The 23,427-nt window shown below is 45.0% G+C and overlaps 1 protein-coding gene across 2 annotated transcripts in view; it reads left to right on the forward strand.

Annotated features, from left to right (window-relative positions):
- Window positions 1–21,139, forward strand: part of ASB7 (ankyrin repeat and SOCS box containing 7) — a 52,157-nt gene extending 31,018 nt beyond the window's left edge. Inside the window, exon 6 of one of the 2 annotated variants that reach the window (XM_087856713.1) lies at window positions 18,657–21,139. In XM_087856713.1, coding sequence (XP_087712839.1) covers window positions 18,657–18,718 — 62 coding nt within the window. In that variant the 3' untranslated portion in view covers window positions 18,719–21,139. Of the gene's footprint in view, window positions 1–11,951; window positions 13,540–18,656 lie in introns of those variants that run through there. The other variant, XM_045795386.2, reaches the window with a different exon arrangement.
- The last annotated feature ends 2,288 nt before the right edge of the window (window positions 21,140–23,427 follow it).

Below are 23,427 nucleotides of genomic sequence, written 5' to 3' on the forward strand. Positions count from 1 at the left end.
TTGGAGCTCTCTACTGAGCTCTCTTGAAAACCAGAGTGAAAGAAGGTTGTGTAGTTCCGGGAGCATTAAGTCAAATCCACAAGCTCCTTCCGGCCTCCGTGACGCCATTGAGCACCAGAGCTCCAGGCACCGAGCTGTGGCTTCTAGTCTGAGAAGTCAGACTTCTGTAAGGATGGCAGAAATGCCACTTGGTGGGCTTTATTCAGGTCCATTCTCCTGTTCATTGCACCATTGTGACCGGAAGCAGTTTGTTGAAATGGTCAAGACAATTAGAATCCTAGAATCTAAAAGCTACTGTGACTTTTTAGAAAAATCGCCCTAATAGCTCTGATACACACTACATGCAAACAGCAGATCAAGTGATGTAGGTATGAAGTAGTATCTGCTGGTGCCTCGTTGATCACGGGTAGAGGGAGAAGCCACGGAGAGCTGCAGCCAGACTTCCAGAAACATCTGTTTTCTAGAAGGGATGGAACTCATATTGTCTCCTCCAGAAAGCCGGTCAAGGGAAGGAGCAGCTTCTTTGGGCCCTGGAACGACAAACACAGCAAAGAAGAGCCAAAGATCATACCTGAAGAATGCGGATCACCTTGCCGGAAGGAGAGATGTTTCCAGCCTAGAGAAGCGGGTTTTTGTTCTTTTAGTTCTTTTACTTCAAAGAATAATTGAGATAAATGGAACAACAGCAGAGATAACCGTGAAGGTGTGTCTGATCATGGGCAGAAATGGGAGGGAGGACAGTTCAGCAGACGTTCCAGGAGACGCGCATTTAGGGCTGAGGCCCTGGATAAGGAGCCTAACAGCCTTGCGCCAGGGCCGAGACTCGGGTGAGGCAGGTGAGGTGCCTAGGGCACAGAATTTAAGGAAAACCTCATTCTTGGGATCATGCAAATGCACACAGTTAATTAAAGTAGGATAATTTATATGTAGCGTTAAACACCATCATGATGCTAAAGGATCATGGGGAGCTCTGGTGTATGGGAATGGGCTAAAATTCTCTACCCCAAGGTAAAGAGCAGAATGTTGTAGGAATGTCTGTCCAATTCAAAAGAGCAAGTAAACATTTAGGCACAAGGAAAGGGCAAGCACAAGAAAATGTTAAAAGAAGTACAGTATTAAAATGTCGATAAAGACTATTTCATCAGTAAAACTTACCCTGAGGAAATGCTAAAATAATAACTGAACTCTGCTGAGCAATTGGATTCTAATCTAGTGCTCTTTTTCCCCTTCTCCTCTCCCTGCGCCGTAATGTAAACTCCCTTACCGAATGGACGAAGGAGGTATTCAGAATGTAAAATCTTTTAAGAGAGAAATTCCATAAGAAAGCTGAACCTCGGGCATCGACTAGCAAGAACTTTTAAACTTACAGGGGGTACAAAAGGGGTTTTAATGACCCGCATGCCTGGAATTTTGTTTCAAGACAAGTAGCAAAGAACTCAAGTTTGGGGGGAAAGCCCAGTTCTGAATTTTCAGGCACAAATTATGCCTGTGGTAAGGACAGACTTTCCTCAGCCAGCCACCTCTGCAGGAGAAGGCCTTAGGCCTGAAAAGCTCTGGTACTTCCAGTTCCTTGTGCCCAAGGGTCTGGACACGGGAGGAAGGTTGGAGAGAACAGAGTAGAAAGGGCGGTAAACGAGAGGGCTCCCTGCTGGAGTGCACCCCTGGAAAGGAGGCCACTTCCATGTCTGAGTGGCCGGACTATTTACAGAATGGCTGCCATGTTGGGCGGCCTGCCGAGGAAGTCCTTCCATTGTAAAGGAGTAATATCCTTCTGAACAAGAAGGAAACGTTCAGAAGGCAAAGTGGAATCAAGACTTGTGCAAACAGCAAGGTCAAGGGCTGTTCGAGGGGTCGGCTCATCACCCTTTCCTCCCTTTGCCAGGGACCTGCACATCTCTACTCACTGTGTGGAATCGACCTTGCAGGGCTGCTGTTGCATCAAGGCGTTAGAGAGGCAAGATTTTGCTGTTAAACCACGTGCTAGCTTCGTCAGTTTTAACAGAACAATCCTAGTTAAATTGCCTGATAATTCCAACATCTGTGTCATAGCTGAGTCTGCCCCGATGCTTGCTTTGTCTCTTCCAACTGTTTTTTCTTGCCTTTTAGCACGTCTTGTAACTTTTTATTGAAGCCAGACAGGATGGATCAGGTAATAGGAACAGAGGTAAATAGGCCTTTAAATGTCAGGTTCTGTGTGAACCTGGCTGGGAGCTGGGCTGCCTGCCATGTCTGCTGTAGCCGTCAGTGCCAGAGGCTTCAGACCTTCCTGCGTCCTGGGTTTTGTCTCCCCTCTTGACTTAGGGCTTCTCTCGGTCCTCCTCCTCAGAAGTGTCTGCATCTCGCAGCTCTTTCAACTGAAGACCACTGTCATCCTGCTGGAGCCCTGTTGCTGTCGCGGTAGCGTGTGGGGGAGACCAGCAGTCTGTAGTCTTCAGATGAAGTCTGTCTTTCAGTGGACCCGTGTCCCTGGGCTGCGGCCTTCACAGATGTTTCTTCATTTGCCCGCTCATCCACTGCCCCCCCCATGTGGCCTCCGCCCTCACACACCTTGGTGAGACAGGAAGGCTCTGGGGGCTGGAGTCAGAGAACTGTTCTTTCTCCAGGTGGGAGATGACTCTGGTAAAGTCTTTATTCTTAGAGAACAGGTCTTTGTTACAGAGAAGGTTCTGGATGTAGGTCACATGGTTATTCTTAACCGTCCTCCCTTGCCAGAGCCACGAGGGGCTGTTTATTAGCTATTCACTGTGACAACCTGGTGGGGTTCCTGAAAGTAAAACTGAGAGAATTGGGGGTGGGCTTCCTAAGAGTGTGACCCTCACTGTCAGGCCAGTCCATACACAGCCTCAGGTAACTCGTCAAAATTACCATTGAAGCGTTCCTACCAGTTTGTGGCTCCAGCAGCTTCTGCTCCAGGTACTCAGATCTCAGCAGTGACTCCGGATTTGTTTCTCTCTCCTGATTTTGTGGTGGTTTGCGCTGTGATGTCTGTTCGCTGGTGGGCGAGTCCAAGACAAGTCATTGATTTTGCGTTTGTTTGGTGTTTTCTTCTTACGAGAGCAGGAGTGGTGACTTCCAAGCTCCTTACACATTTGGGAGCTAAAACTGGAAGCCTGTTCATTAGTTTTATTGGTTTTACATAAAAAGTGAAAGATAGCCTATATCCATGGTCACTTGGGCTGAATAGTGTTTTGCCGTCCCCTCCCCAGTTCAGAGGTACATCTCTCCCGTATATCATCCTGAAGATTTCTCAGCTCTGCCTGTGTCAGAGGTGCTGTTAAATTAGCTTTATCGAGTGGTGAAGAGAGCAGCTGATGGGCTCTTGCCCCATGTCTGACTTGCCTAAAAACCTTGGGCAAGCCGCTTAGCCTCCCAGCTCCCCCTGATTCTCAGTTCCCCCCTCTGAAACATGGGGGAATTAGACCACAGTCCCTGGGGTCTCCCCACCTTTTTAAAATTCTTGCCAGCAACCACTCTTAAAGGGGATGATTTCCTGCTGCTTGTGATTTTATTTTATGATTTATGTAGAACAGTGGTTTTCACAGTGTGGTCTCTCATGGGGTCCTCAAGACCATTTTAAGGGCCCATGAGGTCAAAACTGATTTCACTGCAGCGCCGAGATGTAATTCACCTCTTTTACTGCGCTGTCATTTGACTGATGGTGTAGGAGCAATGGTGGGTCAAACTGCTGGCTCCTCAGTGTTCATCGAGGCAGTGGCCCCAAAGGGTACACGTAGTCCTTGTGTTCTTCACCACCAGGCGATCTCACTAAAGAAGATTCCAGTTACATTTAGGGATGTCTTTGACAAAGCAGTAAAATTAATCCCGTTAAATCTGATCCCTCTGAGTACGTACCTTTTTAATATTCTGTGGAATGGAAATTGAAAGTATTCTTTACTGCATTACCGAAGTGCTGTGATTGAATTGAGAAAAAGCACTTTTTCTATTTGTTTGAGCTGAACCAGCAGCTTTTTTAATGGAACACCCATTTTTACCTCGAGGATTGACTGACAGCCAAATGATAGCTATTTAGTCTTGGGTATTTGGCAGACTTTGTTGTCACATTAAGGAAAACAGTTGACAGTATTTATGACGGGTCATAAAATTTGAGCTTTCAAGTGAAAATTAGAATTTTGAAAAGCTTGTATTTGCTACTGTGACATTGACAGTTTCCCAATATGCAAAGACTTTCTTGAGATTAGCAGCGATACAAACAAAAGTGATTTTTTGATAATATCTAATGAAATGGGAAGATCTCCATAACCTAGTGAGCCAGTTTTCCAAAGGACTAATGCATAATTTGACAAAACACGCATGCATAAAAGACCCATTCAAAGGGCAAAGTAGACCAGTGGATTTGAATGTGAAAGAGTACAAGAGGTTCACTGATTTGGTTTCAGATTTCATATTGCAACTAACCTTTAAACAATTACCACTTGTCGAGTTTTGCTGAAGTATTAAAGAAGATGACGATCATCTAAAAAGGCTATGAAAATATTCTTTCCCTTTCTGACTATGTGAATGAGGCTGGATTTTCCTGAAGTACTTCAGTCAAGACAGCATATTAGAACAGAATGCAGGAGCAGATCTTTGAAGCCAGCTGTCTCGTATGAAGCCAGACCTTAAGAGATAATTTGCAAACATGTACAGCAGTGCCACTCTTCTCGTGAAACCATTTTTGTTTTAGAAAACAGCCTCTTTTTGCTACCAAAATTTACTTCAACTGATAATGAATTTATATTACTGTTATTTTTTTAAGATTTTATTTTTTTAGGGATCTCTACACCCAGTGTGGGGCTTGGACTTACAACCCTGAAATCAAGAGTCACATGGTCCACCCACTGAGCCAGCCAGGCACCCTATATTACTATTATTTTTAAGTGAATCAGTGAACGTGTTTTAAATTTCCCAACCGTCATTTCTAAGTATGGCAAATACAGATCGAGATAGCCCACATAAAAGTTCTTTGAGGTCCTCCAATTTTGAGAGTGGAAAGAGGTCATAAAACTAAAAAATTGAGACCCTAGTGAGGTACAACTTCTGCATTCAGATTTTTAAGGACACCTTGTTAGCCTAGTGTTTTCCAGTTTGGCGAATTTCTAATATTTCTGTTTGCAGTTACTACAGTCTGGATAAAATGAAATGCTTTAAATTACTGCTTGCCCTGTGTCAGCAAATTTGCAACTTAGGATCTATAGAGATCAGTGATTCCTGAAGTGTGTCTGTAAAATTGTGGTTCTGTCAGATGCTATGAGGGTAAACCGATGCATTATTCAAATTAGTTTGGAAGACTAGAGCCCTGGATTCTAGACCCCAGTTTCAGGGAGAAGCATATCCAAGGTGCCAAGAAACCCTTGAGTGAGTAAGTTAACTACTAATTTTTGTTCACTCAACAGCCGACTTTCACAGGCATCTTTCATTCCTGTGGCAGACTGTGGTCTAGATGATTCTTAAGGCAGAGAATATGCCATTTGGGTTTGTGTTTACCATCCAAAAGGAGGCCAAGTTGCCATCTGTGTCTCTAGCAGATGCTGCTCACGGACGTGAAGCAGCCACTCAGTTTGCGTCAGTGGTGTGTGGAAGGTCGGACTGGGTTGTATTTTGATTTGTGTAGTTTAAGAAATGAAATGGCTCCTAGTTCTAAGGAAAAGAGATGAGGTAGATGGGAATTGAATTGGGTAAACTGGTTGGGAGAGACTTAGTCCGTCCAGTACTTAAGCCTGTTGCTTTCTAGAACAGCATCCCAGGTGTTTAAAAATACTGTTTTATAAACACGGCAGTAACCTGCAATGTGTTTTTATTTAAAAATAGTCAAACGTGATGTTTTGGTGGCAGGAGTTAAACTTCAAAAACAGTTTCAAACACTAAAAAGTAAGAATACAAGTCATGACTTTTTTTTTTCTTTTTTTAATTTTAAGAAGGTAAGATTTAGGCTGTGGCTTTCTCAGCTAAATCTAGTACAATGACCACCATACGAGCAGATGATCACGTAAAACATACCACAGGTGGCCTTATTTCTGTATTTCTTTCAAATGCTTCTTTAATCACTTTCTTTGATTTTTTTTTTTTTTTGGTAGGATGGTATCAAAACAGTGGTACCTAGTGTAACTCTTTAGAGAAGTAATTTGTGTAACACATTTTACCTATGCTGATTTTTTATTACTGATTTTTTTCTAATAAATTGGAGATTTGCCAGACATCTCCATTATAGTCTTGATAGACCTTCGGGTCCCAATTACTAAAATCACTTTTAGAAGTAAATAAAGAGTACATAGTTCTAAGTCACATTATGCTACATTTTAAGGTCCTTTGATCTGGAAAGCATTGCCTTATTCTGCACTTCTTTCATGATATTTATATTGCTTTTTTGTTTTCAATATAGGCTTCTAGAGATTTGTTATTTGTTAGGAAGCAATATGTGGTTTTGTTTAGTTTTAGCGCAAATGAAGAATCTAGGTCAAAGCTTATTAGCCTGTGGAAACAAATGTAACCAATGGACAAATGTCACCAAGGCTGATACTGTATATATTTGGATTCTATCTAAGAGTTAAATTATTTTACAATACCATGATTTTTATTTTAAAGTGAGCTAGAAACTGCCATTGTCCTATAAAGATTTGTTGAACACATTTCATCCTGAGTCTCTGTGACGGAATTCAGGGGCAAGAGCAAAGGAATAAAATGTGTTTATGGTAGGATTTTAAATTGGGAAGCTGAAATAAAACAAAGAAGTATTGGGAGACCATTCCAGATGCTGACCTACGATGGGGAGGTGGCCAAAAGGAGTTAAGTCGGATTGTAGACAGCAGTGAAAGGAGGCTAAATCTTTCTTTGTGTTTCTTTACGCCCTCCCCTCTGCTTCCAGTCTCTTTCCCCTCTCCCCCAAAGAAGACCCAGAACATTGTTTTGCTTTCATTTTCTTTCCTGTGGTTATAAAAAGATGTTTTACCTTTCTGTCTACCTTTACCAGTATTTCACCCAAATGAATAAGTGTAGCCTATCATAAATGTGGTAATGGTGGTATCAAAAGGAGGTGGTTTAGAATATTTAATTTTCTAAATTATGCCGCTGCCCTGGTTTTGTAATTTATTCTAGACCAGACCCTTCAAAAGCTGATTTCCTATTTTATACCAGCCCAATTATTACTAATGATGGGCTGCTTTACCAAGTGGAGAGACTAATAGCCCTTTGAACTGTTACGCAATCCCATTGTAGTTTGTTAGTGTGAACACCTTGTAGTGTTCCTGCATCCCCCAAAGTTGTTTATGATACCTGAAATTATACTCTTGTGTGAGATATCCCCCCAGGTCTCTCCTGTTACAATCCCTTAGACAAGGCGGTTGTTATTTAACAAGGTAGGAGTAATTTTCTGCAACACCTAGTAAACGTTGTGCACGTGTGTGTTGAGTGTTCTTGGTCTCATTCTCTTTATTCTTTCTCTGCCTTCTTTGCCTCTGCCGCCTCCTTTCCCCTCACCCCTTTAATCCTTGGCATGGTACATTTTTGGGGTACATAGGAGGCGCACAGTAAATCTTTTGAGTGCTGTGTTTATTAGAAAGTACTTCTTTTTCAGTCATAATTTTCTGTTCCTAAAATGATATTCCTGAAAAAAAAAAAGGTCCTTAGTCAGTCTTAGAAATAACAGTGATGGCAGTTTAAGCCTGCATCCAGTCCATATTCCGACATGGCTAGACGAGTTCGTATCTGTCGGTGGCACCGTAGCATAAAGACGTCCCTCACTTCATCACTGCACGGGTTTTTATATCATTAAGGTTCTTAAGTCTCTGCTTGCCCCAAATCATGCAGTGATTTCCAGAGTGTCATTCCCATCAGTTTGCCCAGGACCGCTTCCCCATAACAGATGACTAGTGGCTCCTTTACCATTAAGCTGCCAACTAGTTGTCTTCCTCTCTTAACACCAGGAAGAGGGAGACCTCCACTTCCAAGAAGCACCCTCTACTTTCCTGGGAAGGAGAAGCAAACGTTACCCTTACAAGTATCAAAAAAGCACTATTTTAACATTTATTCACCAAATACGTATATAGCCCTAACTATGTGGTACAATACCATAAGCACTTTAGCAAATTAACTTGTTTGGTGCTTGTAAAGCCTGTGATGGAGGTGTTGTTATCTTTGGTTCATAGCTGAGGAATCTGAGGCAGGAGGCTAAGGAGCTTGCCCAAGATCACACAGATTCTAAATGCTGGAGCCAGGAGTCCAACCCGGGCCATCTTGCTCCAGACTTGATGCTTTCAGCCTCTGAGATGTGCCTCTCCTTTCAAAGGTCCCTGCAGACAGGGATTATACATGGTCAAGCACTCTTTAAAAGATCAGATTCTCCCAAAATACTAAAAGATTGCCACAACACACCACTTAAGGAGAAGAAAAATCAGTAGCAGATTGAGTAAAACTCTCTGACATTTAGACACAGAAAGTGCATCTCTCCCTGGGAAAGGCCCTGTGGAGGTACCTTCTGAGGATGATAGGATTTCTGCAGCTACATCTCTTGGATTACAGGTGCTAGCTTATCTTTGCCGTCTTGCACTTTATCATAGACAGTGAGGAGAGCCAGCAGCCCCTCTAATAGTCTACCTGCAGAAGCTTCTTAACTAAATCATTAGGATATTTCTACTACTTTTCTATGTTATAGCAGGGGACAGTGTTGCCAAACTTTCTGCCACTAATAAAAGCCCCCCCCCCACTTTTCCTCCGGCTTCTAGAACATTTTTCCCCCAGCTTCTAATAACATTTTAGAACTTTCTTTTAAGCCCTAACAGACTCCTCAGAGCCCTTCCCCACCATCTGGTCCCAGTGATGAAGCCACATATTTTAGATATTTTTTTTTAATGGCAACACCCTACTTCCAGGTCCCAGAATCTCAGTTACCTAATGCTGCAAATTTTAGTGACTTAACACAATAATAGTGGATTATTTTGCTTCTGTGCTCCATGCAGTGTCATCTGGAGTCTCTTGACTGGGGCCTCTCCACTTTCAAGATGGCTCCACTCCGATGGCTGGCAATTGGGTGCTGGCAGTTGGGAGTTCAGCCAGGGCTGTGGGGCAGTAACCTCAGTTCCTTCTTCTAGACTGCTCAGACTTCTTCGTGGCATGCTGGTAGCTGTGTTCGCAGAGCGAATGTCCCAAGAGCCAGGTGAAAGCCTGTCCCCTTCTGTGACTTAGTCATTGCAGTCACATAGCATCACTTCCGCCACAGTGATGAGTGCACCCATTTTCAAGGAAGGGGAACCTAGGCTCCATCTCTTAAAGGTGGGTGTATGGGTCACACTGTAAAAAAAGAGCATGAGGCACAGGTGATGTCGTGGTTATTTTTGGAGAGCACAGTCTGGCAAAATAGGATTATCAGAAGATCCCCCTTATGTAACCCTTTGTCTTGATCCCTTCTTTCTTCCCCTTAGCTAAGCAAATGCCAATAATACAGGTTTTCTGCGTTGTTGGATGTTACGTTTCCAGTTAAGTGTGCATTCTTCTGCGTGTCAACTTTATCCTCACCTGTTTTTTGCCTGAATACATTGTGCTTGTTCTTTTTATTAATATTACATTTGAAAAGAACCTGCCATCCATTAGGAAAATCAGATTCTTTACTCTGCAGAAAAGAAGGTTCATATCTAATTCATATTCTGGTTTGCATTTGCAGATCAAATACTGTAAGCGTTTATCGAAAAATGATGATAGTTTATTCCCTTCCTAATGGTAGCCCATGAAGGGTGGTGAAAAATAATTCAAAACAGGTTAGAAAATGATTTGCCGTTGACATGGGTGGGTTTTGCAATGAGTTGACTGCTTTGTCCCTTATGGACAAGCCTGTTAAGTATTCATTCATTCAGCTAGTTTTTACTGAGTATCAGGTCAGCGTTGGGCTACATTGGCAGCCAGAAGAAGTCTTGCCCTCATGGAACATGTCAGATAGTGAAGAAGGTGGAGATTAGCAGAGAATCACCAAGTAAATGTACGATCTCAGCCTTATTAAGTGCTGTAGTAGAAAGGAGCTCTGGAGTATCTGATAGGGAACCTTTGTCACCCCTAACAAAGTGCTTTTGAGCAGAGATCTGGAAAATGGAGAAGACAGATCTTGGCGAGAGATGCGTGAGCGTATCACAGCCTCACACCAGTCCGCGTGCAGCTATCTGTAGACACAGATGCCCCAGGTTTATAGGCATTTCTAGGAGAGCGGTAGTGTCTGCAGTTCTGTTCAGAGAAGACCATGTGTTAAGTAACTCTTGGAAAGCACATGTTCACGCAGGCCCTTACAGAGAGGTTAAGGAACATTTTTCATTTATGAAGAATTACTTAATTTTGAATAATGGCAATCACTATGAACGAGGACAGTTCACGTAAGGGGTAAAGAAGTAATTATAGCAGTGGTTTTCCTTGTATGGCTTTGGGACTCCCGGAGCTCCACAAGACCCTTTCCCCTATCTGAGGGCAGAATGGTTTTCATAATACTGAGGCATGATCTGCCTTTTTCACGTTCCTTCTTTGGTGAGCGTAAGTGGACTTGTCCAAAGAAGACATGATTTTATCACAGCAGATTGACTGTAGAAGCATGTATGAGAACTCAGCTGTCCTCTATTATAATAGCCAGCCCTTTAAGAACTTTGCAAAAATGTGAAAGAATGTCATTCTTCTTAATATTTTTTAAAATATTGTTTTTGTACCAGTGTTGTCTATGGCCACATGTAATGGGTTTATTTTTATTTTTTTAAAGGACTATTTCTAAAATTTGCTTTAACTTCTAGTATGGTGATTATTGATAGATATAACCCACATAAATGGAAATTCATTCAGGTCCTTGATATATTTAAAAAAACACAAAGAGGTTTTGAGACCAAGAAGTTTGAGATTCGCTGAGGTATGGCCTTCTACGTGACTTTGAGCATGTTACTTAATCTCTCTGAGACGCAAGGAGCCTGTGAGGTGGGGGTGATGATCAAAGTACTTCCCTCATATAAGGATGAAACTAATGGGTGTTAGTGTATGTCAAGAGCTTGTAAGGACATATGGCACGAAGTAAGCATTCAACATGCTAGCTTTTGCCGTTTGTTACCGTTTAATATGAAAGCAAAATTTATGTGAATCCAGATATAGCTGAGGCACTGTTGCTTAGAATTCTTGCTTGTGTTTGTGGTCCTCTAAATCGTTTTGGTAAAATATAGTATCCAAAAGTGAACGAAATTGAATATTGTAATTTTTCTTTTGAGTTGAGTTATAGCAATGGTTTTTATTGGCAGATGGTGAGGGTGTGAGGTTTGAAGACACATAGATTCAGAATAGCTTGGGGTGCTCTTTCTGTCTGGGCCTCTGCCCCCCACCAGTCTATGCCCTTGTGCCCACAGCCAAGGGTCTGCTATGTCCAGAATCATGGTGAACAGGTGGACACATGTTGCTTGGAGATCATGCTATGTGTCTAGGCTCCAGTGTCCTCGATGGTGAGCTGAAAGGAGGGCTCCATTAGGCAGCATCTCATTCAGTTCTCCCGCTTTTCAGATGGAGAAACTTTGGCCCAGAGGGATGATTTGCTCGCCCAGGTTCACGCAGCATATTAGAGGCATCCCAGGATGAAAACCGGCATTCTGATTTGTAACGAAAAGAATAGCAGGCTTAGACTCAGAAAAACTGATTTTAGTCTCTGTCCAGAAAGCTTTAATTGGTCATCTGACATGGAGCAGTTGCTCAAATCCCTGATCCCTTGAGTCCTTATTTGTAACATGGAGGTGGAAATATCCATCATCCCAGGGTTGTGAAAAGCATCAGATGAGACCTCACATGAAGGTCCCCAGGGCGCGTCCTCTCAGTAAGTGTCTGTCTGGTCCTTTGCATGTGAAGTCCATAGATGGGTCCCGGTAAAACAAAACAATTCTTTTTAGAACCAAAAAGCCTGCCTTAAATATTCTACTTTGTAGCTTTGTAACAGCTTCTTTTTTCTGTCTTTTTAGGACAGCCCAGAAACTTGCAGGACCTGTGCCGAATTAAAATTCGACAATGTATAGGCCTTCAAAACCTAAAGCTACTTGACGAACTACCAATTGCCAAGGTCATGAAAGACTACTTAAAACACAAATTTGATGACATCTGATGTACACAGAACTGTGAGCAAGATTAGGAGTTATATTCCAGATACTTAAAAGGCTGTTTGCCTTGCACAAAGTATATCCTATGCAATTTCTGATTTGCTGTGAAGTCAGAAAGCAGGTATACACTTTTAGGTTTTTTTGTTTGTTTGTTTGGTTTTCATGGTAGGGGAGGGATTTTTTTATATATATAAACACACACACACCACATGCTTGAAGGTCTTAATTTGGTTTCTTGGTCCAAGTTTAAGAGGTCCAAGCTTTCTATACAATACTGCATTTACGAAAATTGTTTTCCCAAAACGACACAAGCAGTGTTGGAGTGGAGAATTTCCCCTTTCCAAATGTATGGTTTCATGGGCGTGCACGACATTATAAACCAGCAGAGCACTTGTTAAGGTCTGGAGGCACAGTTTCACCCAGGGGGGTCCTGGGTTCTACTGGAAAATGCCCTAAGAAATTTTTAAAGTAACTCTGTCACCTCATTCATTTTTAAAGAGTACAAATTGGCTGTTTCAAACCGTTCCTCTCCTAATTAATGTAGCTCTCGGATGACATAAATCCAGTACCTCTGCTTTCCTGTTGGTGTGCTCTTGTTTTTAACTTATTTTTTTAACAACTGTAGTACACTACCCAGAGACATTGGGTCTCAGCTCTGTCTCTCGTTGACTCGTGCTTTTAAAACAATTAATGGAAACGAGAATAACTTTATAAAGCCAGTGTATTCTGTTTTTAAAACAGTGCCTCCCGTGCAATACTCTTTCTGGTGTATTTTATCCATTATTTCACTCGATGTTTCTCATTCCACAGCCGGCTTTGACATGCCCGTGAGAACAGGAACTGCCACTTTAATTTTAATTGCAGGACCATAGGATGTCAGTTGCCATTTCCATTGTAAGCTTTGTCTTTTACTTCACTTTAAAGCAGAAAATTTCATATCCTGGTGGTAGAGTCTTCCCTAAAAATAGCCCAAAATATTGTTAAGGCATTTGGCTTTAACGGTTAAATAATTTGGGGGTGGTTTCATCGTGGTTTTTTTTTTTTTTTTTCTTTTCTTCCCAGTTTAAAAAAAAAAATTCTAAAGGTACAATTTCTAATGGGTGCACATTCGTAAGTCTGGTTAATTCCTACTAGGCTAATTCACCATTTCCTATCTATTTTAAGGTTATGCACAGTGAAGCTCTTTGGGACGGTTATTTCATTTTCTGGGTTGATTGGGCATATGTTTGCAGTGTAAACACGGTTATGATAAAGTGTCAGTAACAATGGGAAAGGTTCCAGAGACGTTAGGGATCTACGCTGATGCCCTTGGAAATGTGTTCTGTGCTTGATCTGTCATCATACTAAGTTTCAGAAGAACCTTTGCAAATATCCCAGTATTGTTCTCAGTGCTTTGGGCAATTTCAAAATATTTACACGCTAGTAATAAATTTGTTATCAGACGTTTACAAGATGAAGGGCTTCTCTTGTCTGAATTTCTAGTTTTGAGTCATAAAGTATAAAACTACTTCACCTGGAAAGTATAAGCAGAATGAAGCGTCTACTCTGGCTTTACCTCTTTTTAGAGAGCCAGCAGGGGTACTCTCTCAGCACAGTCTGTTCCCTTGAATGCAGGGTGGCTTTGGCATTGGCGTATCTGATCTGCTCGTGCTAGGCCGTGCACAGCTTCCTGAAGAACGGCAGTTCCGGAAAAAGAATGATTCGGGGCGGGGGGAGGGGATCACTATGGGGGTACATAGACTCTTGCAGGGAGCCAGTGAGAGTGCGGCCAGTTTGGTAACCATTCCGAGACTAACCGGAGCCTGATGGATAGAAATGGGTGGTCTCCCATCTCCAGAGTGTCCTCTTCCGAGAGAGAGTCCCTCGTGCTGCTGAGCTGTGTTCTCGTCCTTTCCACCGGTACCCAAGTCAGCACTGAGACATACTCGCAGTGTCAGGAACATGGCATGGCCAGAAATGAATTGAGTGTTACTTCCCCCTCAAACCCCAGGCCCAGGGAGACAAGGAGCTGGGAGGGCAGGCACGCAGGACCCTGCGCTCCGAGCAGCGAGTCGCGTGACCTGCGCACGGGGCTTATTTCCTCAAATGTGTGTATTCATTCATTCAGGTAGATGAAAACGACTTCCTTTCCCCGGCCATTCAGAGGTTTCCAAACGAAGTTAGCCACTGAGTTTGAGTCAGGGAATTCCGAGTAAAAAGATCAGATTAAGATAAATTCTTTGTTCTGCATTGCTGCTGTGACTTCAGAGGAAAAAAAATTATGAGAGCTCTTCCTTGGAATTGAAATTTCTATTTAATGAAGAAGTGTATAATTCCATTATTTATTGTTGGAGGTTTGATTTACCTGGAAACTTAAAAAGAATGTTTTATTTTTGTTAGTAAAATCCCAATCACATATCCTGTTTAACCATAACTAAAATTTTAGTCTCGAAGGTGGTAACCTGTAGACTATAGGAATGAACGTGCAGGTCCTCGTTTGAATTTAATTGGCACAGACGTATTCGTTGGTCACGTAAATGAGTAGAGAGAACAAGTTATTTTCAGAAAATCGACTGGTTTTTCCAGAACCTTCACTGAACTGTTCCGAATATTATCAGATTTGTCACTGACCCTTCCATGTTCCTTTTGAAATTTATTGTTTAAGCCTATTACTAGACCTTTATAAAAATATATTTGGCAAGTACACCAAAGAAACCAGCTCATAAAAGATTATGATCATTCATGAACTGCAAACCTCATCTTTTGAAAACAGAAGATTTTTTTTGTGTGTAAATATTTGTGTTTATAAATGTACAGCAGAGTTAAGAGTGTTTTTTAGATTATTTAATTCCCATATTTCTAAACTATTTACTACAGAATAATCCACGCTTGTTAGTTTGGAGGACTTGACTGTTTTGTTTTTTTAATTCATTATCCGTCATGCTTGGAACAGCATTTCCGCCAGAGAATTCAGTGTTCTGGCAGTAGCAAGAGCACACATCTGGAGCGCGAGGAGTCTAGAGTGATTTGTCAGACGCGCACCCTCAGAGACAAGAATGTATAGTTTCATTACCAGAGTGGACCAGACGCAAATGGAGATTCTAACTTTTCCTGCAGAATTGCTCATTAGCCCAGAATGTGATTGGGATGAGGCCCTTTGCCCACAAATTTAGCTTTCATGTAACTCCTAGTGTGTTATATCATAATGTATTTTGTTCTTCCTTTGTAATGTAAGTTTTGCTTTGGGTCAATTTGAATTAAAAAAAAAAACTTAAATCTGGTTTAAAACCTGTCGGAATTGTGTTTTCTTTCTAGTCTGCCTTCACTTTTTAATATTTCAGGCTGTTCGGGGAAAAGCGAAGAGCTGTCTTTCCTTCGTCGGCATTTTAGATCATTGGGAATTGCGTTCAGTGTATGATAGAGAAAACAGCACCATTTTAGAGCAGAGAAGGCCGTTCTCGCCCCCTGCCCGGATCACAGTTTTCGCTGCATCCCACACATAACCACAACAGAAGATTGTGGCGTCCTCCGATGTGTTGAGTGAGCACTGAGCCTTTTTGGGCCGATTTCAGCCCTGCCTCATGCCCGCCACACCTTGACCGAACACAGAATTTGGAGCACAGTGTTTCTAAGCACAGAACAGTAGAACGATGAATTGGAGGTAGTTTACTGGCCTGCAGGAGATAGAAGCAAGACCACTCTGATCTCACACTTCCTTTATGTAATATACACACAGGTCGATTCAGGAGAGACCTCACACTACTGTGAATGATGGTGTGCTAAGGAAAAGGGAGGCCACACGATGGAGATCGAGCACCCCATGCAGAAATATTCAATATTTTGCAGCTCACTTTGTTGCGGACTTGTCCAGGATTTGGCACAACCGAAGGCCAAGAATGGGACATTTGAAACGATTTTTAATGATCAGCAGGGGAGTTCAGATGTGAAAAATTGCTGTGTTGCTTGGAAATCTTGAGGTCATTCCTTTTCCAATATGATGTAAGTAGTGTATTGTTTTTTCAGCTGACGGACAATTTACAAAAATGGCTTCCTAGCTATTGATAAAACAGATTATCTCCTTGATTAAAAAAAATTTTTTTTCCCACATCCTCTGTGGCTGGGATTCAGGGAAGAAAGAAAATCGTCTGCCTATATTTATGTCAACATCACGTATCTGTGTTCTCTTAACATCTTGCAAATTTTGATGTTAGAATTTATACGAGCTTCAATACCAATAAAAAGATTTTAAATGTCCACTGCCAGGTACTGATCTGCAGGCCCGAGTTGCTGTAGACCCCTAAGATACAGAAGTCATTTGTCTTTATTCCATCACGAGTTGTTTTGTCATTACCGTTGAGGTGTCCTAAGTCTTCGAAACCCAAAACGGAGCATCAGGCTAGCATATGGCGCTGCCGGGGCTCCTGACTTTTCTTATATGCTGCTGGTGAGCAGGGTTCAAATTTTTGTGATCTATTCCTCGAAGATCATCATGCATTTTATAGATTTCTCTTTATGTTCCAGAAGAACTCTGTAATGCCCGAGCGACAGTTAACATTCCGAATCCCATTCAAAAAGACTGAGATGATTGGCAGAAGGCCCCATAAGAGCTCGGTGATGTGGGCCTGGAACCCTGAGCTAGTGCTGTTGGCTACGGTGCTCTGTCTCTTGTCCTGGAGGAGTGCCACACTCAGCAGTGAGATGTGCTTTTTCGTCTCATTCGTTCATTCATTCATTGATGCCCACATGCCTTGTGCTGGGTCGCTGTTGTGCATCCACAAAAACTAAGCGGTTTAGCAATTGTGAAGACCCAGTTAGGGGTACAGGATCAGATTCAAGGGGATGGTTCTCTCTGGTTGCAGATAGGACCTTAAAGAAAAATTCCTATAATCATGTTTTTGGTTATTATAAACATATTCTGAATCTTGGGTTGTTCCAGCATCTTAAAAATCACACTTAGAACATTGTCTTAGGTTTCGTTTTAATTAGGAAATTGTTTTTACATTAGTTAAGTGTAACTTCTTTTACGGTACTCTAAGTTAGTGATGAAGTGATTCACTTTTCTGTGAAATGGTATATGAATCAGAGAAGAGCTGGCTTAATTTGGACAATGGGACTTAGCTGAAGTGGAGAGACTCGGTCATGTGATGAGTAGACTGACCCTTTGTGACTGACACAGAGGTACTCCAGCTGCAGATCGCTCCTATTTTATCTGGCAAACGGAGTCATATTTTTCTTGCTGCTCAGGCTTGAGCTAACGTTGCTTTTCTTCCTCTGATAGTTTTGGGTCAGGTCACTGCTCAGTTTTCTTTTTCCTTACAAAAGAAAAAAGATTTGTAGGGCACTGGCTTACTGTACATGACCGTTTTGTATTTCTCTAGAGGCCTTCTAGGTTTTCCCTCTTAGTTCTGGCCACTTAACCCTTTAGTGAAGCCCCTGCAGGTGCATAGGGCATGGCCTTGGCCTCACCGAGTTGCTTTTGTATGCTGATTTTAGAGTTCCCAGATTGCTTGTTTTTCCTGCCTCACCTGAGTAGAATGATAGCTGAATATCATTTCGGAAGAATGTCTTCCAAACTCGTCAGGGTAACCATCTTGGGTAGCGCCAGAGAGGGACTGGTTCATTTCTTCCTTGTTTATTACCGATGCTCTTAAGAAATCACTCGCCACAGGGCGCCTGGGTGGCTCAGTGGGTTAAACATCTGCCTTCAGCTCAGGTCATGATCCCAGGGTCCTGGGATCAGGTTGCTCAGCAGGGAGCGTGCTTCCCCCTCTGCCTGCCACTCCCCCAGTTTGTGCTCGCTCTCTCTTTGACAAATAAAATCTTAAAAAGAAAATAATCATTTGCTATAAGTCCACCGTACAGCGAGCTCCTGGAGGACAGATCCCAGGTCTGTCTTGCCTGAGTCTCAAATAGTTCCTAGAAGCCTCTAAGGAAACCCGGGCCAAGTGGATGACAGCATCAGCGTTTCTCAGCACCAAATCTCAGGTAAGTGCAGTCCTAAGTCCTGCCAGCATTGCCTTTTGCTGTTCCTTCCTCTTACCTCCTCATCCCTCCGGCCCTCCCCTCCACCATCAGCACTGAGTAGCGGACCCACGTGATCCCCCATGCGTGGCGCTGTGATGGCAAGCTTCCAGAGAGAGACCGCCGGACTCTGGCTGCGGGGAATTCTGCCTACAGGAGACTGTGTGCCCCTGAGCTGGCACAGCATATTACAGTTCCCGTTGGGGCAGCGGGCCCTGCATGCACGTCCGGTTCAGAGCATGCGGACAGGGAGCCCCAACTCCCTGAGTGTCTCTGTAGGTGACAGCGTGCTTGGACAGAGTTCTCCTCCGTTCTGGGGCAGCTAGATGGGGATCAAGGCAGAACCCCTTGGCCCATCACCACCACCACCACCACCCCCATGCTCTTCTCCACTTTTCCACGTACAGCACAAATCGGATCACTTTCTCTGTAGCAGGAAAGCACCGGCATAGTTGGCCCTTCCATTCTTTAACCTCTTCTGAGCGTCTCCCTGGCCCAGGGCCTTACCTAGTCTTATGTAATCAATATTTTTCCAAGGACTTAATCTCATCCAAACCCTTCCTTTTGCAGGTGGGAAAGCCGGGCAGTTGAGAATGGAAGTGATTCGGTGGCTGCAGCCCTGCACTTGGTGACCGGCAGGTAGGGGGCAGAAGCCAGGCGGTCTCAGCCCTGGCCTTCTCTCGCTGTCTGCAGCCTCGCCGGCCCCGCTCTTGCTGGCACCAGTGGTTTCCCATGAACAGAAATTGACCCGGAGCATTAACGGGATGAGATGCATTTTGGCAAGAGCCGGCAGGGCTCAGGATTTTCTACAACTGCTTCCTAGATTGAAAGCTGACACATCCCTACGCTGCCTGTAATTGCCTACAGAACATTTTCTGAGAACATTTTCCATCTTAACCTCCACCACGACTTTTGGATGCTTTGAACCGAAGAGAAACAGCGAAGGTTCTGGGGACGCCCTGAGAAAGTGCCCTGCCCCCCTTGTGGGGGTGACAAATAGGAATGCTGGGCCCGCCGTGTTTGTTTTGCACTGCGGGTGGACGAGTTGGGTTCCACACCTGGATATGTGACCCTACGCGGGGACACCCATGGCCTTCACGCTCAGCTCCTTCTCCCCCTTTCCACTCTCAGGCAGCTGAGAGAATGATATACCACCATCCTTCCATCACATTCTATGGTCACTCACATTCATCCTGTACGTTTCCATTGAGAGTTAAGTAAGAGCCCTGCCAGGGAGCAGAGGGAGGAACGTGGATATTTTGTCTTAGACGTAAGGTTGAATTGATAGAAATGTCCTTGTCTCAGATAGCAACTAATTGTGTACACTTGACAATAGAAGTTTCTTTAAAAAATAATATCTGGAGGCTTCCGAAGTTTTTATGTAAGATGCTGATAAATTTTCTTCAAGCTTTAGGTCATTACTCTAGCAATTAAAAAGTAAGACTTGCAGATTTAGACGGTTTGGGCTGAGTGTCACTCACATGGAAGGGGTCATGTTAGTTTACCCTAATTTGTCAGCCCTTGAGACTCTTGATGCTTTATTCCAGAAAGTACTGATGACTCCAGTATTATCCATCAGAACATGTGGAGGTCAGGCCCATGGTTAAAACCACAGTGGACATGTCAGTAAGGCGGTCATTTCTCTTTCAACTTCCTGTCCATCCCAACTCAGGGTAGATTTGAAAGTCATGCCCAGCACCTCCCCAACCCGGCAGACATTTCTGGGGCATGAGGTGCAGGGCCACGAAGGCCTCCACCTACTGGGATAACAGCAGTGGGGGAGAGATGAGAATCCCTCACCTCACGCCTCTCCTCGTGGGGAGAGCAGGCCCTGGGAGGAGTGGGCCTGACGCACGGCCAGTGTGGTGACGAGCTTCAAGGTGCACCAGGAGCCTCGAATTGAGACAGGCAGAGCTGGTAGCAGGCGCTTCCTTACCTTGGAGCCCCTTAAGAATGAGGGATGGCCTCGCCTGAGCCACAGAAGCCACGGGCCTGGGAGGCAGCAACTTTGCTGCCTTTACTCCTGATTCCTATTCGGTCCGCCCTCCGGTGTATCTGTCCTGTACATATAAGTGATGAATGTGTGTTACCACCCACTCCCGAAGGTGTGTGTGTGTGTGTGTGTGTGTGTGTGTGTGTGTGTGTGTGTGTTAAAGTAAAGCCTTAGATGAACAGGGGTGAGGTTTTGCTCAGAGAACCGTGTTGGACAGGAAACTGGCCATCCTCTCCTGGGCGGAAGGGTGGATCTGTGGTGCCCCAGGGAGATCAGCTGTGATTGTGTGTCGTGAGCAGGGCTTCCCTGTGAAGGGCCCGAGGATATAGAGTAACAGGTTCCTCGGGCCTGGAAGGGGATGAGAAGCTAAGGCAAGGAGGTGGGAGAGGGGCTGGTGCTCAGGCGTGAGTGTTCCCTGGGAGTTCAGCGGTGGAGGGAGCAGGGCCCGGGTGACCTGCCCTTCTGGGCGCTAGGCCCGAACCCAGGGCAGCAGTTGGGGCTGCCTTTTGGGACGGCTTCTCCACGGCATTCCCGTTCCAGTCGTGAGGATGCCCTTTCCCTCCGCACCCACCCCTTGGCCGTGTCCGTGTCCTTTGGAAAGTCCTAATTGGAGGAATTGTCCCCCTCTTTCTAAGGGGGAAACTGGTTTGAAGGTTTGTCTCCACCCGCCGTGTCGGAAGCCTCTGGAAGGCAGCGATCTGGCCTTAGGCTTTGTGGCCCAACAACTCACAGGCCTCGTAGATGTTTGGTGAGTGAGGGAGTGCGTGTAATAGCCCCTCGAAAGCTCTGGTGTCAGGTAAGAAAACCAGAAGGGAGCGGACGTTCCATTTGCCTGCATGCACTCCGTTCTGAGCTACCGCTGATTGTCATTCACTCTCACCAGTACCCTGCACCGTAGTACTCTGACCATTTTCACAGATGAAGCTGAGGTTGGGTCTTGCTCCCCTCTTCCAGTTTGCCTGTCAGGCTCTGCCCGGCCCTGGCCCGCTCGCCCACCCATCCTCTCAGTGCCTCCTCACCACGATGCTTCCCAAGCCCCCACATGGGCCTTCCCCACCCTTCCCTGGGCTCCCGCAGACATCTTTATGCCTTCATAGCACACGTATCACCCGCTGTCTTGTTCTTTGCATGTGCTGGTGTTCCTGAGGGTTCTTCATGCCTCTAAGTGTGCAGAATATCATACGGGTGCACTTGTGACTTTTCCAGGGAAGAGGGTCCTGGGGTGCTGTCAAATTGTCCAAGGGCTCTGTACTCCCCTAGTGTCAAGCAGCAGCACGTTGACGGACCCCGTGGTCGTTCAGAGCATGTCTCCCTGCCCGCCCAGTACCAAGGGCAGATCCCTGACTGCCTCCGGGGCCCTGCCCACCTACAGGCTGCCGAATTCCTGAGTGCTCCCCACTGAGCCAGGTGATGGCACACACCTCCCCCTGCCTCCTGGGCCTGGACCCCTGGCCCAGTCCCCACCTGGCCCTGACCAGGCTGGGGTCCGAGTCGGCTGCCTTGGTCCCCCTTCCTCCCCCACCTTTCTTCTCATTTTCTCACTTAACTATTGCCACGTGCGTCCTACCCCTCTGTCTTCAATAAGAAGGTCTTAGGGAGCAGGGAGGGACCTGGGGGATCCCCACACTGCAATTTGGGGAGAGGAGAGGACGCCACCCCCCCCAGAAGAGGCTGCCGGGCTTGCCCGTGGCCTCCCAGTAGGTGATGGTGTCAGCCAGGTGCCAGCCCCTTCCTGCTGGTCGCCCCAGTGCTTCCCTCCCCCACCCGACATCTGCAGGCTCCTGTGACCCCAGAGGGGAGCTCGGAGCTGGGAGGGGATCAACAGCACTGCTGACTGTCCTGGATGATGAGCCATGATGTTACTGCCTTGAAGAGGCTCCCCTGCCCTGCGAGGCCCCCAGAGGGCCACTGGGACCAGAGCGGGCCCTGCTGTGGCCCGTGGTGAGCAGGACGGGGATGCTGGCACCTTGCTTCACAGCCTTCGGTTGCTTGCCTCACCCTTGAGCCAGGCTGGCTCCCAAGGTGTGTAACCCCGCGTTGTATCCTCTCCTGGGCACCTTTGTGCCTTAAGATAAAAGGATTAGTATATGGGCTCCGGTGTGGAACATCTAAACCCTATATTATAGGAGGATCCGGGCAATCCCTTTGAGAATTCTGCAGAAGCACTTACTCACCAAGTCTATAATTAAGTAACTGGCTAGCTTCATGGAAATGCTTGATGTTTAGGAACTTATTAGAGGGTTTCAGAGGAGAAAAAAAAAACTGACCTGAGATTAACTGATACTCTTACTTCCTTCCCCATTTAATAATTTTTAAAATTAAAAAGTGCTTTAATCACCTTGTGTTTCAGTGGATAATAATAAAATGCTTGCTTAGTAGCAGCTCATCTTCTCATAATACCTAAATTGAGTCATTCCTCCAGCCAGACAGTACCCCTGGAAACCATATGAAAAAACTCCTTCCCGAGATGAGTCCCTCGGTGTTCCTAACAGTGGAACCCAGTTGAGTTCTGCATGGGAGATCCCTTATGTAACGTTCAGACTGCACCCCCGTGGTCTTTACTGAGCATGCTCACGAAGTCCTGGGAAAATTTAGAAATGATCCAGTCGAGAACCTCTTGCTCATTCAGTACATATTTTTTGGAGTGCCTAGGCCGAGGGGCCAGCCGGTGTCAGAGCCCAGGTGATGGATAAGAGATAACAGGGTGTGGGGGTGTGGGGATATGGGGAGAGAGAAGCAGGGCCAGCGTGGGGAGGCCACACTATGTGGAAATCAGGTAGGGCTCTTCCTGGCCAAGGACTTCCATGTTCTAAATTCAGGCTGTACACCATCCCCAGAGTGTGGAATTATGGAACTCCACTGTATACCTTAGTCCAGGTGGGTCTCAAACTTGCGCGAGAATCAAAATCCCCTGGAGGGCTCGTGAAGAGACTGCTAAGCCCCATTACCCCAGGTTCTGATGCAGCAGGTCTGGGGCAGAGCCCAAGAATCTGCATTTCCAGCAAGAGCCCCGGTGATGCCAATACCACTGGTCGAGAGACCTCACGGAGGTCCCCGCCGATGGGTACTCAGGCTTTCTGCCTGGCAAAAGAGAGAAAGAAAACTCCGGCAGTCCCCATGAAATGTTACAGAAACCACCTGCCTACTTGTCCGTGAGCTGTGAGTAACGTAGTTCTAGTGATTCTCAGAAACCACGTGTAGACCAAGTCGCCTTATTTTATGGGCCAGCCTGAATGGTTCTGTGGGTTGTGCTAACAAAGAATATAAATCCCACCTCCTACCCCGCCCCACCCCCGCCACATTACAAGCTGACCCTGCGTCGGGGCCTTTATGTCTCCAGTTATCTTT

The sequence above is a fragment of the Ursus americanus genome, chromosome 28, assembly GCF_024610735.1.
Source record: "Ursus americanus isolate L20-20 chromosome 28, mUrsAme1.1.p, whole genome shotgun sequence".
NCBI lineage: Eukaryota > Metazoa > Chordata > Mammalia > Carnivora > Ursidae > Ursus > Ursus americanus.